General features: G+C 32.3%; 1 protein-coding gene across 1 annotated transcript; it reads left to right on the forward strand.

The window, feature by feature from the left end:
• The first annotated feature begins 3298 nt into the window (after window positions 1-3298).
• LOC131800795 (uncharacterized) lies at window positions 3299-5927 on the forward strand. The gene is made up of 3 exons (XM_059118495.1): window positions 3299-3573; window positions 3655-3837; window positions 3906-5927. The coding sequence occupies exons 1-3, from the start codon at window positions 3516-3518 to the stop codon at window positions 4124-4126; spliced, it is 462 nt and encodes a 153-aa protein (XP_058974478.1). The 5' UTR covers window positions 3299-3515; the 3' UTR covers window positions 4127-5927.
• The last annotated feature ends 13330 nt before the right edge of the window (window positions 5928-19257 follow it).

Consider the following 19257-nt stretch of genomic DNA (forward strand, 5'->3'; position numbering starts at 1 on the left):
CATAAAAACAAAAATTCCTAATTTACCTGATAATGGCATAAACATTTTTATACCCTCCACCATACTATGGAGGGTATATTAATTTTGTCATTCCGTTTGTAACTCCTCGAAATATTCATGTCAGACCCAACAAAGTATATATATTCTTGATCAGCGTAAAATTCTAAGACGATTTAGCCATGTCCGTCTGTCTGTCTGTCTGTCTGTGTGTCTGTCTGTCTGTCTGTCTGTCCGTCTGTCTGTCTGTCTGTCTGTTGTAATCACGCTATCTTTCGAACAAATTGAGATAGAAGGCTAAAATTTTGCACACATGTATTTTTTCCCAGTAGGCAGGTTAAGTTCGTAAATGGGCCATGTAGGTCCAAGTTATCATATAGCCCCCATATAACGGTACCTCCCGATATTCGGTATTTTGATGATTTTAGCGACATTATTCACCGGAATTATTTCAAATTTGGCATTTGAAGTTTGTAATGGATGCTACAGGCTAAGACAGAAAATTATCTGTGCAGGTCCACGTCTTCCTGTAGCCCCCATATAACGGTACCCCCCGATATTCGGTTTTTTGATGATTTTAGCGACATTGTTTACCGAAATCGTTTCAAATTTGGTATTTGAAGTTCGTAATGGATACTACATCCTAAATCAAAAAATGAGCCATGTAGGTCCACGTCTTCATATAGCCCCCATATAACGGTACCCCCCGATATTCGGTATTTTAATGATTTTAGCGACATTATTTACAGGGATTGTTTCAAATTTCGTATGTGAAGTTCGTAATGGATACTTCAGCCCATGCCAGAAAATTGTCTGTGCAGGTCCACGTCTTCGTATAGCCCCCATATAACGGTACCCCCATATTCGGTATTTTGACGATTTTAGCTACATTATAAACAGATTTTTCTTCAAGTTTCGCATTTAAATATTGTAATAATTTATGACAAAAGTTGCCTATGCAGGCCCACGTCGTCGTATAAGCATTCGGTATTTTTAAGATTTTAACAGAATTTTTAACGGTTTTTTTTTTTTGGAAATTGCCAAATTTGTACCAAATGGTGGAGGGTATTAAAAGTTCGGCCCGGCCGAACTTACAGCTTTTTTACCTGTTAACTTTACCTTTTTTATACCCTCCACCATACTATGGAGGGTATATTAATTTTGTCATTCCGTTTGTAACTCCTCGAAATATTCATGTCAGACCCAACAAAGTATATATATTTTTGATCAGCGTACAATTCTAAGACGATTTAGCTATGTCCGTCTGTCTGTCTGTGTGTCTGTCTGTCTGTCTGTCTGTCTGTCTGTTGTAATCACGCTATCTTTCGAACAAATTGAGATAGAAGGCTAAAATTTTGCACACATGTATATTTTCCCAGTAGGCAGGTTAAGTTCGTAAATGGGCCATGTAGGTCCAAGTTATTATATAGCCCCCATATAACGGTACCTCTCGATATTCGGTATTTTGATGATTTTAGCGACATTATTCACCGGAATTATTTCAATTTTGGTATTTGAAGTTCGTAATGGATACTACAGCTTAAGACAGAAAATTATCTGTGCAGGTCCACGTCTTCATATAGCCCCCACATAACGGTACCCCCCGATATTCGGTATTTTGATGATTTTAGCGACATTGTTTATCGGAATCGTTTCAAATTTGGTATTTGAAGTTCGTAATGGATACTTCATCTAAAGACAAAAAATGAGCCATGTAGGTCCACGTCTTCATATAGCCCCCATATAACAGTACGCCCCGATATTCGGTATTTTAATGATTTTAGCGACATTATTTACAGGGATTGTTTCAAATTTCGCATGTGAAGTTCGTAATGGATACTTCAGCCCATGCCAGAAAATTGTCTGTGCAGGTCCACGTCTTCGTATAGCCCCCATATAACGGTACCCCCCATATTCGGTATTTTGACGATTTTAGCTACATTATAAACAGATTTTTCTTCAAGTTTCGCATTTAAATATTGTAATAATTTATGACAAAAGTTGCCTATGCAGGCCCACGTCGTCGTATAAGCATTCGGTATTTTTAAGATTTTAACTGAATTTTTAACGTTTTTTTTTTTTTGGAAATTGCCAAATTTGTACCAACTGGTGGAGGGTATTAAAAGTTCGGCCCGGCCGAACTTACAGTTTTTTAACTTGTTAAAATTAACACGTCCCAACCTCGCGATATTTCATCATTTAAAATCATTACTCCTGCTAAATTATTTAATTTAATAGTTAATAGAACGTTCTGGCCGGATGGATTGTTGGTAAAGGAATTTGTACTTAGGGAAAGAACAAACCCCATTAATTTACCAGTTAATCTTTCAGTTGTACCATTGTCAAAAAAAACTAACTAAATCTCTATCTCTTCTTTATCAAAACGTGAGAGGTCTTAACACTAAACTTAGAAATATTTATTTAAAATCCTTTGACTTTGACTATTAACTTTACGTGTAAACGAACGAGTTTAAAGTAACAATATGTGAACGGTATTGTTATTATAATGTTAACATAACATTTAATAGGGTAGATGCATGAACGTTTGGGAACATTGATATGTCAAAAATTTAAATTTTTTTTTAATATAAGTAGATTTTTATGTGTTTTTATACGACGTCAATCGGAGGTTATTTTGATATGCTTTTTCAAAAAATGTTTACAAATTTCAATAATATTTCATTCAACATTTTAACATTTTTAATTCCAAATTGTTTTGACAGACTACCTGTCTTCTTCTACCATGAATTTTAATAAATGTCCATGGTAGAAGAATATAGGTAGACGCATGGCAGAAGAATGCAGGTAGATGCATCAACGCTTGGGAGCATTGATATGTCAAAAAATTTAAATGTTTTTTGTTTCAAATAGAAATAGATTTTTATATGTTTTCTTATACTACGTCATTCGGAGGATATTATAATTCGCCTTTTTTTCAAAAATTTTTACAAATTTAAATAATTTTGCATTCAACATTTTCAATTCCAAACTTGGTTTGACAGTTCATTGTCCCAGCAGCTGTGTCGACGCGTAATTTGTAAAAATTGTTAAAAAAACGCGAATTATAATAGCCCCCAAAAGACGTAGTATTAGAAAACATATAAAAATCTACTTATATTTGAAAAAACATTAAATTTCTTTGACATATCAATGCTCCCAAGCAGGGTTCCCAGATTTGGGGATTTGTCCCCAACCTTGGGGATTAAGGGTGCCTAAAAAGGACAAAAAAATGCGATTGGAGATGGGGATTTTACTGGGGATTTATAATTTTTTTGGGGATATTTTAGGGATTTATAATGAATTTTAAACACATTTATACTTGATAAAAATTCGTCAACATGTTTGAAATAACAAGAAACTTTTTACGCGACAACTTTTATTTAGGTTAGCCCAATACGAATTTAAGTATTAAATATTCCATATGGCAGCTGTTGTAATAGAGAAACAAAGAAGAAAAGAAAATAGACAAAAAGGAAAGAAAATAGCATCTTGCAACGAAAAAGAACAAATTATCAAAAATGTCTTCAATCAGAAGAGTTTTTAACAAAGACTGGACAAATGAAAGTTGGGCCAAAGGTAAGTTTTTACTAAGATAGTGTAAATAAGCTATTATATAAGTATTACATTGCTATGTATGTATTTGCAATATATTTAAAGGGTGGTTGAAATCAATACGAGAAGCACCTGTGACACAACAATCAACAACAAAAACCTCGTGGTGTTTTGCTTGCAATTTATCATTGGAATCGCATAAAAAAGACCTGCGGAAACATTCCGAAACTAAACGCCACAAAAACAACATGGCAATAATACACACTTATCCATCGCTTTCCGACTGTGGTATGTATTTTATTTATATATGTATCTGAAACAAATATAAATAAATATATAATTCCTTTTTATTTCAGGTGTTGTGCCTATTTCCAATACGTCAAAAATATTAGACATTAAACTGGCAGTGTTCGTAGCCAAGCATACAGCTATTGCATCTATTGACCATTTAAGTGAACTGCTGAAAACTGCAGCAACACATTCTAATCCCTTCGAAAATATTAAACTACACCGAACGAAATGTAGCGCAATTATAAAATCTGTTGTTGGCCCAACAATTATAGAGGAGCTTGTGTAAGATATAGGAAACTCTAGATATTCCCTGATTGTCGACGAGTCAACAGATGTTTCACAAATGAAATGGTTTTGTATATGCATACGCTATTTTAGCGAAAAGAAAGGTAAAATTGTTAATGACTTTGTTGGAATATTTATAGTAGAAGAAGCAAATGGTGAAAATCTCTATAAGAGTTTTAAAGACTACATAAAAAACATAGGTTTGAAAATGTCAAACATGTTGGCAATTGGAACGGATGGTGGATGCAATTTATGTAGCAAGAATAAATCATTATTTGCGCATTTAAGAAAAGATATACCCAAACTTATCCTAATAAAGTGTACGTGTTACTCCCTCCATCTATGTTGTTCGAAAGCGTCCAAAGTAATTCTTAGTACTGCGGAATTTATTGTTAAAGAGCTTTATGGATATTTTAGCAAAAGTTCTTTGAGGAACGTAGTATACATGCGGGCATTTGAATTAATAAATACAGGCAATGACAGCATCAGATACCGAAAACTTGTACAACTGTCAAATACTCGGTGGCTAGCTTATGCAGGTGCAGTCAGACGTATCCTAGAACAGTGGATTGAATTAAATATTACTTTTCAGTCACTAGTACTAAAGAAAAAGACCATATGGCTAAAATGCTACATCAGGAAATGAATGATGACAAAAATAGACTCTTTTTAATATTTATTAATCCGATTATTAACGAAATGAATCAATTGAATTTGGATTTTCATTCTGATTCTGTTGATTCTGGAAGTTTATATGACAAAATGTATCAAACTCTTATTTCGACTTGCGCTAAGGTTTTTACACCAGCAGCTATGAACTGCTTAAAAAATGTGGAAGATATAAGCGATGATATAATTATTGAAGAAACTATGTTACTTCCGACAAGTGCAGTAGATTTTGGTTCCGAATTCGAAAGTGAATTAATAAATAGTAAATTGGAAATTGTCGAAAAAACAATGTTAAAAGAAACCTGTTTTCAGTATTTTATTAATTTAATAAAGGAAATGAAAAAACGTTTTCCTACAAATATGAAAATCTTTAAGCAATTCCAGCAGTTTACTATTAGCCAATGCGCAACTTCAGTAAGACATTTAAAGTTTGCTAATATAAAAGATGTATTGCAAAATTTTATGGATAAAGAAATTCCAATATATGTTTATGAGTCGCAGTGGAATAAACTCCCCTTTACCGATTGGAACGCTTAAGTATACAGTTTTCAGGACGCGTCTGGCACATATCATTATAAGGAATTGGCACAAGCAGTTCTAAATATGCTTAGCATCCCAACAAGCAATGCATGCATCGAACGCGTATTTTCAATTATGTCATTGACAAAAACAAAACTTCGCAGCAGAATACAATACGAACTATTAGAATCTTTACTAAGAGTAAATATATACTTTAACATAAATGACAATTGCTGTCAGTCTTTTACGCATTCAAAAGAAATGTTAAATAAATTTAATTCCAAATGTATGTATAGTATTTCACAAACCAAGGATAATGATAATGAATCAGAAGTTTATGAACTAATGAATTTTTAAAATACATATCTATTACTTTATTGTAACTTGTTTTCAAAAAAACTAAATTTTTAATATGTTTTGTTCATATATTTTATATATATAAAACAATCTTTTCTTTCGAAACTGAAAACTGATCTCCATTTAAATTTAATTTGACTTTTTGTTATTTTTTATTTAATAAGTTATTTACATGAATATGTTTTTATGTTTGAATTGTTATGTTTCTTATGTTTGAATTGTTTTTAATAAATAAATTGCATTGTATTTAAGGGCAATAGGGGATTTTTTAATTAAAAATATTTGGGGAAAATGGGGATTTATCAATAAAATAAATTTGGGGACAAATGGGGATTTATAAGTAAAATTTTGGGGACGGAAAAAAAATTATCTGGGAACCCTGCTCCCAAGTGTTGATGCATCTACCTGTATTCTTCTGCCATGTAAATGCCTGAGAGTACGCTCAGGAAAATGCATGGTACAAGAATATATGTAGTCGCTGGGACAATGAACCGCCAAACCGATTTTCGAATTGAAAATGTTGAATGAAAATTTATTGAAATTGTTAAAAATTGCGTATCATAACAACCTCCGATTTGGATTGTATAAAAAGATATATACTTATTTTTGGCAAAACATTAAAAAAATTGACGCATCACTGTTTCCAAACGTTGATGCATCTACCAGTATTCTTCTACCATGGGAAAATGGCATTTAGTAGGACGCATGGTAGAAAAAACAGGTAGATGCATCAAATTTTTTCCCAGCAGCTGTATCGACGCGTCTACCTATATTCTTCTACCATGGTAGGACGTAGATTTGCGCAAATAAAAATATCAAAATACTTTGATTTTCCACCAAAGCAAAGCCGACAACAAATGTGTGTAGCCGACGAAAGCCGATTAGACTCACATGGACACACACATATAAGCTGCTTGACGAAAAAATTTGAACGTCTCCAGGGCACTTAAACAAAACAAAAACGAATAATGAACAAACATCAAAGTGAAACAAAAACAAAGTTTCGAAGAATGAAGCAACCAAATGAAGAATAAAGTCTACGTTTGATTAAAAACAAGAATTATACTGCAAAAGCATTTCAAAATACAAGTTTAATAAAAGACTTATACTTTTCATATATTTTTTGTTAATACTTAACCATGGTACAATAAAAAGGTATAGCAAAGCTGTCAGCTGATTACAAATTTTTCCTGTCAAATGTATTTTGATATTTTTGTTTTGATTATCAGGTTAATTATAAAATCAAAAAGAAAAAAACTTATTGAATATAAATTTGAATTAAACGTTTGATGAACTAGATTGAATTAAAAGTCCGACATTGCTTCATTGTCGGAAACCCCGATGACAGAAACATTCTCTTGACAAAATAAAAAGACCCAAACTGGTGAAATTCCAAAAATCTTGGTCGAATGGCTTTGAGAAAAGAATGATGAAAAACAAATGCAAGAAAATGGAGGAAGAATACAAAAATAAAACCATTTGTAAAAACATGAATATGTCTTATAAATAGCATGTCCATTCAACTCTTAAATGGAAAACCCGTAAACCATAATAAATAAAATTTTATTTCATTAAAGTTCAAAGTGCAACCGAGTTGTTCCTTCTTCCACTTATTGTCCTTAAAATTTTCATCTGTAGTATATATATGATGTTAAAATTTGAGGTATTTAGAGAATTGTTTGTCTTTGATAAGGTTCAGAACATGATGCAGTAATCAGAATGGCGCAAATTCCAATGGGTATATGGAAGGTAATTTTGTTGACATCTTGTATTCTTACATGGACTGTATATTCCAGGTTTTATCCTTAGACATCATAGTTTGCCATAATATATGCAATTTATGAATCAATTATCCTATTTATTTCTTTTAAGATTTATTTATTTATTTTTTTTTTTTTTTGAGACTTCGATGTTTCCAATAATAAATTATAACAAGCAGCAATTACGAGAATTCTAATATAAATCATCAAACAATCGAAATGACAGCCAACGTTGATGTTGCAAACACAGAAAATTCATCAAATGTTACTTCCATGACAACTAAAACACGATTTAAAAGAAGATTGTCATCTTTTTTTACATATTTTAACAATTTACATAAACAAAGAAATTGAAAACATAAATAAACATTTCTTTCCTAGCATGATTTTGACAAAAAGCGGGTACAGCAGTAGAGTTGTATTTTAGTAGTTGTAACAAAGCTGTTTTACCTCTTTTTGTACCATGTACTTAATATACTTTACACTAATAAACACACAAAAAACACTATAAAAGAAGTCTGGCAATTCTGTTCGTATGCAAGTGTTTTTTTTCTGTGTGTCGTCAAATAAATAAAAATTTAATTAATTTTTCGAACATTTAAAATGTGCAGGTCTTAATGGCCACCATTTTGAAGTTCTTACTGATCGCGAAAAATATAGTAGGCCCTTAGAAATTAATTTTTATACTCATTTCAAGGTGTGTAAAACTGAATTAGAAGCTTTGAAGAAGGTTTTCGACGAAGCATTTTTAAAGCTTCAGAATTTTGAAAAAAAGTTTAATAATTTTCAATTCCTGGATGGATCTCCGAAACGAAAGAAATCCTCAGTTTTTGTGCCTGGTGATGATTTGATCCGTTTAAATTCACCAGTTGTGCAAAGCCACACAACGCTGTCAAATCTTTTGGCTCGGACATCCCACCCTCTATTGATGATAAAACTATTGAAATTGTTACAGAAAATGCTCCGGTCGAAATGCAATCTTCTAAAACCGTACCTATAGCTTCTCAATTCTTAGCGCTTGCAATTGCTGTTAACTCGTCCAGTACAATAGCTAATACTATTTCTGTAGTTTCTAATGATAACACTAATAAGCAACGTTATCGTCTCCACGTTCGGCAAAACCGTTAAAGGAAGCTTCTGTTACTGCAGAATCTAGTAAGCCTTTCGTTCTGGCCAAGCCTCGAGCGGTTATAGAAACAAAATCTGTTCCTGCAGATAAATATAAAAGTAATCTATCTGTTTCTGCAGATACTATTAATGAAAAGTCTGTTTCTGCAGACAATAATAACGAATTCCCTATGCCTTCGCCTACTGATCTATTTATTGTTGTAGCTCCGCGTAAAACTATATTTGTGTCCCGATTGCATGCCGATACTACCTAACCTTCGGTCTTACATAAAAACAAAAATTCCTAATTTACCTGATAATGGCATAAACATTTTTAAAATTAACACGTCCCAACCTCGCGATATTTCATCATTTAAAATCATTACTCCTGCTAAATTATTTAATTTAATAGTTAATAGAACGTTCTGGCCGGATGGATTGTTGGTAAAGGAATTTGTACTTAGGGAAAGAACAAACCCCATTAATTTACCAGTTAATCTTTCAGTTGTACCATTGTCAAAAAAACTAATTAAATCTCTATCTCTTCTTTATCAAAACGTGAGAGGTCTTAACACTAAACTTAGAAATATTTATTTAAAATCCTTTGACTGTGATTTCTAAATTTTGGTATTCACGGAAACATGGCTAAAACCACAAATTCGTGACACTGAGATTTTATCTGATCAGTACCAAATTTACAGAAAAGACAGATTAAGTAAAATGGGTGGAGGAGTTTTCATTGCCGTTCATAATTCCATTGCCTCAGAACGTATTTTGATTAGAGAACACCTTAAGATTGAATTTGTTTGTGTTAAACTAAAATATCTAAATTGTAATTTTATTATAACTTGTTCATATATTCCTCCAAATTCAGACATGGATACTTATCTTATGCATTCAGCCTTAATAAAAGAGGTTTCATTATGTCATTCCTCCAACGCGGAAATGATTTGTCCGGGGGATTTTAATCTGCCTACTCTAGCATGGGTCCCAGGAAAAAATATTGTAGATTATGTACCAGTAGCTTCTACAGAACTTTCTACTGAGATGTCATCTTTTTGGGAAATCATATTTGAGCAATGTCTTTATCAAATAAATTCTATCTATAATGCGAAAGGTAAATTATTAGATTTAATTTTTTCTTCATCCCTAACTTCTTCTGTGTGCAGAAGCAAGACAAACGTTGATCTGCTGCGTTCTACATTATCCAATATAAATTGGTGTTTTGACGGTAATTTGGATTTTCGTATTTCAAGCTTTTATAAAATAAATAACAATGCATTAGAAACCTCAGTCCCACTTGTAAAAATGTGCTGTGATAGGGGTCCAGTTTGGTTTACCCCACAACTTATGCGCTTACGTAACATAAAAAGTATGTTATTTAAAAAATTAAAAAAAATCAATTCTACCATAAACTGTACTAATTATACAAAAGCTAGAATTTTATACAACACTGAAAATTCTAAATGTTGCTCTGAATACCTAGTCAAGATGAGAAACAGCCTCTATAAAAATCCTAAGAACTTTTATAAATTCGTTAATTCAAAAAGAAAAATCCGTGAATTTCTACTACCGTGATTCGGTAGTAGAGAATCGTGTGAACCTAAGGAAATAGCAGACATGTTTGCAGATTTTTTTCAAAGTACGTATTCCAGACATTCCACTACGGGAGTAAAATACTCTTATAGTATTAATAAACTTAATCATTTTCCTCATATTAATATCACATCAGATGAAGTGTTGAAAGGTCTACTTTCATTAAAATGTTCCAATTCACCGGGCCCAGATGGTGTACGGTCTTTCATTTTAAAAGCATTTGCACATGAACTATATCTTCCTCTAACAAGTATTTTTAATACTTCGTTAATCCTAGGGTATTTTCCTTTTATTTGGCGTTCGAGCTTAATTATTCCATTGCATAAAGCTGACAGTAAATGTGTTATTGAAAATTATAGGGGCATTGCAAATCTAAGTGCAATTCCCAAACTTTTTGAGCGTTTGGTTACACAACGAATAACTCATTTCGTTACATCTATAGTATCACCACACCAGCATGGTTTTGTTAAAGGAAGATCAACTTTGACAAATTTATTAGAACTTGTCTCTAATGTTCACACTGGATTCTCAAAAAACCCCAAACTGATATTATATATACAGATTTCAGTAAAGCTTTCGATACGGTGGTGCATAGTTTGTTAATATATAAACTTGACTTAATGGGTTTCTCTACAATTCTCCTAAAATGGATATCGTCTTATTTGCATGACCGTACCCAAAAGGTATCTTTTAATAATACTCTCTCTAAAAATATTACAGTATTTTCTGGTGTTCCTCATGACCTTCCATCTATTATTCGCAACTCAAAAATATTAATGTTTGCTGACGACGTTAAACTTTTCTGCACTCTTGACTCCCACAACGAATCGCTTAATCTGCAACAGGACTTGTATTCTCTTGCTCATTGGTGTAGTGTCAATGGAATGTCATTAAATTTAAAAAAATGTAAAAAATTGTCCTTATATAGATCTCAGCATATGAACTACAACTATTTCATTGGTTCTTACAAACTGGATAATGTTGACTCGTTTCTTGATCTTGGTGTCATATTAGATAATAAATTACGTTTTAATTTACATATTGAGTCTTCTGTTAATAAAGCAAAATCTTTACTAGGATTTATAAAACGTTGGTCAAAGGAATTCGACGATCCTTATGTGACCAAACGCTTATTTATCAGCCTTGTTCGACCTACGTTAGAATATGGCTGAAATTAAATTCAATGTCCCCTCGCGAAATACGCGTTATTACATACCACTTAAACTAACATTAGCAAAATCGAACTATGAAATAAATAATCCTCTCCGAAGTTTATGTGCTGATTATAATAAATTATATAACACGATTTCTTTGTGTGAACCTTTGCATGTCATAAAAACCCTATCCTACGTTCTTAGTTTATAAAATAGTTGCCAGACTTAGTTTCTGTGATTTAGTATTTGTATTGTTTAGTTTTACTGTAGTTTAGTTTAGATACTTTAATTCTTTTTAATTGTTAAACCGGCTGATGTTCTAATGTAGCCGGTTTCCCAAGTCTACTCACCCCCTATAAACCGTACTATGGGGTGTACGTGCTCCCTACGTTATGGGGAGGTGGCCCTCTCGGTCGGCAGGGGCGGAAAAGTGAGGCGTTGGGAACGATCGAAAAAAAACAAAAACAAGTAAAAAAGCTGTAAGTTCGGCCGGACCGAACTTTGAATACCCTCCACCATTTGGTACAAATTTAACAATTTTCAAAAAAAAAAAAATAAATAAAATAAAATCCCTTAAAATCTGTTAAAATCTTGAAAATACCTAATGTAGCCGTATATTAGAGTCTATACGACAATGTGGACCTGCATAGGCAACTTTTGTCACAAGCTATTACAATATTGTAATGAGAAACTTGAAAAAAAATCTGTTTATAATGCACGGGCAATTTTCTGTCATAGGCTGTAATATCGAACTTCACCGACTTCAAATGCGAAATTTGAAACAATTCCGGTAAATAATGTCGCTAAAATCATGAAAATACCGAAGATCGGGGGGTACTGTTATATGGGGGCTATACGAAGGGGTGGACCGACAACTTTCTGTGATAGGCTGTAGCATCCATTATGAACTTCAAATGCAAAATTTGAAACAATTCCGGTAAATAATGCCGCTAAAATCATCAAAATACCGAATATCATTTTTTGTCTAAGGATGTAGTATTCATTACGAACTTCAAAAGTTCATTACGAACTTAAAAACTAAAACTGAAACAATTCCGGTAAATAATGTCGCTAAAATGATCAAAATACCGAATATCGGGGGGTACCGTTACATGGGGGCTATACGAAGACGTGGACCTACATGGCCCATTTTCTGTTTTATGCTGTAGTATCTATTAAAAACGTCAAATACCAAATTTGAAACAATTCCCGTAAATAATGTCGCTAAAATCATCAAAATACTGAATATCGGAAGGTACCGTAATATGGGGGCTATACGAAGACGTGGACCTACATGGCCCATTTTTTGTCTTAAGCCGTAGCATCTATTATGAACTTTAAATATTAATTTTGAAACAATTCCAGTGAAAAAATTCGCTAGAATCACCAAAATACCGCATATCGGGATGTACCGTTATATGGGGGCTATACGAAGACGTGGACCTACGTGGACCATTTTCAATACCAAAAGTCCTGCAGACATAGTACACATTTGAGTAAAATTTGATCAACCTACTTCATTTCGTTCTGAAGCTAGAGTGATTTCCACAGACGGACAGACGGACGGACATTGATAAATCGACATAGAATTTTATGCTGATCAAGAATATATATACTTTGTGGGGTCTAAAATGTATATTTCGAGGTGTTACAAACGGAATGACAAACTTGATATACACTCCATACTATAGTGGAGGGTATAAAAACCGAGTAATTGCATTTTTATACCCTCCACCTTGGAAAGGAGGGTATATTAACTTTATCATTCCGTTTGTAACATCGTTAAATATTCGTATTAGAGCCCATAAAGTATATATATTCATAATCAGCATAAAATTCTAGGTCGATTTAACGATGTCCGTCTGTCTGTCTGTTGAAATCACGATACAGAAAAGGATATATATCGGTCCACGTTCTGGTACGGTCCCCATATAACGGTACCTCCCGATATTCGGTAATTTGATGATTTTTGCCACATTTTTTTCACGGATTTGGTATTTGTTGATCATAATGGGTTCCAGCTCCGGTGGCGAAACATTGCATGTATGGGTCCATGATTTGGTATAGCCCCCATATAACGGTACCTCCCAATATTCGGTATTTTGATGGTTTTTGCCACATTTTTTCACTGATTTGTCAAAAAATTGGTATTTGTGGATCATAATGGGTCCTAGTTCGTGTGGCGAAACATTGTAATTATAGGTCTATGATTTGTGGGTCATAATGGGTCCTAGTTCGTGTGGCGAAACATTGTAATTATAGGTCCGCGTTTTGGTGTAGCCCCCATATAACGGTACCTCCCGATATTCGGCATTTTAATGGTTTCTGCCACATTTCTTCTAATGTTTCTTTTACCCTATGGTGGAGGGTATTAAAAGTTTGGCCCGGCCGAACTTAATGTTTTTTACTTGTTTATAATTTTTTTGTAGTAATTGCATTTTTTATAATTTTTTTTTGCACACGCAGAAAAATACACGTTCGAAATATGTTTGGATTCAAGTATGTATATATTTGGGGCTTCTTGCAAATAAATATATATTTGGATGCAAACATATTATGCTTGGGTCGAAACATGGTACAATGAATTCAAGGTAGGGCAGAACTACCGTATGATTTAATTTTTTTATTTTTCTGGCTTAATATGTCAACTTCATTTGCTTATGTGTGTGTCTTCTTTTCAATAATAAAAAATTGTTCAGAAAATATTCAAATTCGGGTGTTTTCAAAATGCTTATTGCAACGAATGCATCGACAAAATCTACAGTTTTTGTCGCGAAATAAACCATAAGAGATATATAGAACATGACATTGAAAAGAAATTTTGACCATTCATTCAGTTTTCGCGGTTTTAAATTATTTATTCAAAATCAGTGCAACAAGTTGTTTGCTTTTTATTGTTTTGATAGTAATTCTGACATTACAAGCCAGACAGGTAGACCACTATACTTGCAATTTTTTCAAAATTGACCTACTTTCTCTTCATTGTACCATGGATCCAAGTATGTATATATTTGGGCCTGCTTGCAAACAAATATATATTTTTTGATTGCAAACATATTATGTTTGGGTCGAAGCATGGTACAATGAATTCAAGGTAGGGCAGAACTACCGTATGATTTATTTATTTTTTTTTTTATTGTTCTGGCTTAATATGTCAACTTCATTTGCTTATGTGTGTGTCTTCTTTTAAATAATAAAAAAATGTTCAGAAAATATTCAAATTCGGGTGTTTTCAAAATGCTTATTGCAACGAATGCATCGACAAAATCTACAGTTTTTGTCGCGAAATAAACCATAAGAGATATATAGAACATGATATTGAAAAGAAATTTTGACCATTCATTTAGTTTTCGCATTTTTAAATTATTTATTCAAAATCAATGTAACAAGTTGTTTGCTTTTTTATTGTTTTGATAGTAATAGAACATGATATTGAAAAGAAATTTTGACCATTCATTCAGTTTTCGCGGTTTTAAATTATTTATTCAAAATCAATGTAACAAGTTGTTTGCTTTTTTTATTGTTTTGATAGTAACTCTGACATTACAAGCCAAACAGGTAGACCTCTATACTTGCATTTTTTCAAAGTTGACCTACCTTCTCTTCATTGTACCATGCTTGCATGTACTACTGCTACAACAACAACAACCATATTCCTCTCTTACACCTAGTGATCCCTTAACCGCCTATATTCAAAGACATAGAAGTGTAAAGATAGGACAAGACAGAGTAAAAATATGGCAAGCCTATGAAAATACCTCTGTTGTTACGATATCATAACAACATAGTTACCAATGTTAACTGATTTAAACCGCTAAGGCAATTGCAAATTTTTGGAAAGGTCTATGGAATAAAATTTTGAAACCACATTTTTTGATTTTTTCAAACTTTTATTTGTCTTTGGTTTCTGTATTTGTGGTTTTTTTATCAACATGCCTCTAGCATGAGCTGTTACTCTATGTATTGTAGACACAAACCATTTGCTCAAAATGCATTTTGTCTAGTCTTTACCATTTTAGGTCTTTGCTATATTTTACATCACATCATATTGAAAGGCGTCAAGTTAATAATCAATTTAAGTCAATTAAATTTAATACTTTTGGAATCAGAAATATTTTATAATAGAAAATAACAGTCTAAAGATCATTTTATAACTTAAAAAAATACAAATCAAGTATTTTTCTGTTATATTATTTAATGCCGACATTAGGAACAGAAAAAATGTGATTTTCCAGTAGTTGGCAGGGGTTCCCAATTACTAGAGAAATGTCATTTTTGACCAATTTCACCAAAATTTGAGAAAAGCATTAAAAAATAATCCAAAAACTACTCAAATAAAAAAATAGTTTTGAGTCGGCTGTTGCTTTTATTTGTGCTTTTTGACCAACTTATCTAAATTAAGTAGGTTTTTTCAATCAGCTATTTGACGTTTTAGATAGCGGTGACATTTTTGAAAAAATTGTTGCCTATCTAAAGGAAAAAGATCAATTCACAAATTCCAAATATAAGAAAGGTACATTTTTTATTTAATCTCATTTTTATTTTAATTAAAAATCCATACGTTACTGAAGGTAACCATACTATTCTTGATTTTCTACCTATATTTGGTTTAGAATGATAATTAAATAAAACAGTATTTAAAAACGAAATTAATTTCATATTCTAGATTAAACTGTGAGTTATTCATTGTTTTATACTATTTTAAATAAAAAAATATACAAAACAATATTTTTTTTACTGAAATACCATATGCCGACTACTGGCAAATAGACATGCCGAGCATTGGAAAATGGTGCGACTACTGGAAAAAAACTACTATTTTAGTAAAATTGCAAATTTTGCCAATTTAATAAAAACAAATTCAATTTTTGTTTATTATTTCGAAAACTAAACAAAATTTGGAATTTGAACAACTTTATTTTTCTGCAATTAAGAGATTTAACTCAGAATGTTGAAAGGTTGAAGAATCGAAAATACTAAAAGTGCCGACTACTGGTACACTTACCCTATAAGTCTCCAAACATATTTTGCAGCAAACGTATATTTTTGCTACAGTCTCAAACATACAATATGTTTGAGTACTACAAGTAAATATATGCTTAGATGCAAGTATATGTATATGCTTGGATGCAGGTAAAGTTATGCGTGGATACAACTACATATATGTTTGGATGTAAGTATATATGTACTTCAATACAAATATATATATATATATATATATATATATATATATATATATATATATATATATATATATATATATGTATATATATATATATATATATATATATATATATATATATATATATATATATATAGAAGTGTTGGCTTGTTCGTTCGGGATACCCTTGTTTTGTGTCTGGGATATTCTCCACAGAAGTTATTTTAACAAGTAAAAAACATTAAGTTCAGCCGGGCCGAACTTTTAATACCCTCCACCTTAGGGTAATGGTAATACTAGGACCAATAATGACCCACAAATACCAATTTTTAGACATATTCGTGGGAAAATGTGGCAAAAATCATGAAAATACCGAAAATCGGGAGGTACCGCTATATAGAGCTATACAAAAGCGTGGACATATACATACAATATTTCGCCAAGGGAGCTGGAACTCATTATGACCAACAAAATCCAATTTTTTGACAAATCCGCGATAAAATGTGACAAATACCATCAAAATACCGAATATCGCAAGATACCTTTATATGGAGGCTATACTAAATCGTGGACCTATACATACAATGTTTCGGCGCACGAACTAGGACCCATTATGACCTACAAATACTAATTTTCAGACAAATCCGTGAAAAATGTAAAAATCGTCAAAATACCGAATATCGGGAGGTTATATGGGGGCCATACAAAAACGTGGACCTATACATGCAAAGTTTCGCCACCGGAGCTAGAACCCACAATGACCAAAAAAAAATTTCTAGACAAATCCATTTCAAAAAATTTTGCAAAAATTATCAAAATACCGAATATAGGGAGGTACCGTTATGTGGGGACCATACCAAAACGTGGACCGATATATCTCATTCCAACCATCCTAGACACAATAAAAATTATTCTGCTAAATTTTGACGTTCTACGTCAAATAATGTGGGCTGTATCGTGATTTCAACAGACAGACAGACGGACATCGTTAAATCGTCTTAGAATTATTTGCTGATTATGAATATATATATACATTATGGGGTCTACGACGAATATTTAGGGATGTTACAAACGGAATGACAAAGTTAATATACCCTCTTTTCGAAGGTGGAGGGTATAGTAACTTCTATGACAAAAAAAAACAAACTTTGTTTACCCAAGTGACGAGATCGTAAACTCAATATAAGAGGTACCAAAGAATTAAATAAAACTAAAATTCTTATAAACATTTTCATCATTCTCCACGCAACAGCATCAACAAATAAGAGAACACAAGTATTTAGCCGCGCAGCAAAAACAAAGTTTTCACCCCCATTCGTCCCTTTTGTGTCTTCTGCTGCACTATACAAACAGTCCTCTGTTATAAAATGTGTGAAAGAGCCATTGTTACGCTCGGTATCACAAAAATTTTCTCTCACCCGTTAAAAAATATGTTCTAACATAAAAATATGTATGATCATTCTTCACGCAAGAGCATCAACAAATAAGAGAACACAAGTATTTAGCCGCGTAGCAAAAACAAAGTTTTCACCCCCATTCGTCCCTTTTGTGTCTTCTGCTGCACTATACAAACAGCCCTCTGTTATAAAATGTGTGAAAGCGCTATTGTTACGCTCTGTATCACAAAAATGTTCTCTCACCCGTTAAAAAATATGTTCTAACATAAAAATACAACAGCAACAGCATCAACAAATAAGAGAACACAAGTATTTAGCCGCGTAGCAAAAACAAAGTTTTCACCCCCCTTATCGCCCTTTTTGTGTCTTCTTATAAATGACTTTTAACAAACTTACTATCATAAGCCTTAAGCTTAGAAAACGTTTGTAAAAACTATAGTAATACGCTTGGTAACAATTATATAATAAACAAAATTGAACCCTGTTATAAGTTTGCTAGTCTATAGTTTACAACAAGCTTAAAATTGTAAGCTTTTAACAAGCTTAGAAATGTAAGCTTTGAACAAGCTTAGAAATGTAAGCTGTGAACAAGCTTAGAAATGTGAGCTTTGAACAAGCTTAGAAATGTAAGATTTAAATAAGCTTAAAAATGTAAGCTTTGAAAACGTTTGTGAAAAGTATTGTAATACGCTTGGGAACAATTATACAATAAACTAAATTGAACCCTCTTGTAAGCTTTCTAGTCTATAGTATACAACAAGCTTAGAAAGATAATAATTAGTTGACGCACATTCCAGCTTTATTTGTAAATTTATAATTTTTTATTTGGTTTAGTTGAATTAATTAGATGATTAGATTAAATTAAAGAGATCATTACTTCAAACATAAAAGGAACTTCAATTGTTTTCTACATATATAAATTAATAAAAAAAATAAATTTGGCTTGTAAAGAAAGTTTTTTGTTTCTATTTTTTGGATTTAGCATATTTTTTTTGGACTCAATCCTATTTTTGGCAAATTGGAAAAATGATTTTGTGCTTTTCACAAAATCCTCTTCATTTAATCCAACGGAGACAATAGCATCTGTATAATTAAAAAAGGAATTAAACTTAAATGCGTAAAATTGTTAAAGTCAGTTATGTACATACTTCTTATGGCTTTTGTTACACTCAGACTGCGCACACTCTTTTTATCTTCCGTCCCTTTCCAACACAACTTTTCCGCAACTTGATCGGTCAAAAATTTTCGCCAGCAGTTTTTGGTGAAGTTCGTTGCCTTTGCTACATACAACAGTTCTGTTCCCTTTGAATATAACAAAAAAAGGAAAAAATTGAGGTTAACTGGAAAGGTTAATTAACTAATTATGAAGCGGTTTCTCTATTTAACTTACAAACGAAAGAAAAAAATTTTTT

Source organism: Musca domestica, unplaced genomic scaffold, assembly GCF_030504385.1.
Source record: "Musca domestica strain aabys unplaced genomic scaffold, Musca_domestica.polishedcontigs.V.1.1 13, whole genome shotgun sequence".
Classification (NCBI taxonomy): domain Eukaryota; kingdom Metazoa; phylum Arthropoda; class Insecta; order Diptera; family Muscidae; genus Musca; species Musca domestica.

Excerpts from the sequence above, each read along its gene's own strand:
- LOC131800795 (XM_059118495.1), top strand. The coding sequence starts at position 3,516 with ATGTCTTCAATCAGAAGAGTTTTTAACAAAGACTGGACAAATGAAAGT. Across the intron at positions 3,574-3,654 it reads AAATGAAAGTTGGGCCAAAG|GGTGGTTGAAATCAATACGA; the intron begins GTAAGTTTTTAC and ends ATATATTTAAAG. Across the intron at positions 3,838-3,905 it reads TCCATCGCTTTCCGACTGTG|GTGTTGTGCCTATTTCCAAT; the intron begins GTATGTATTTTA and ends TTTTTATTTCAG.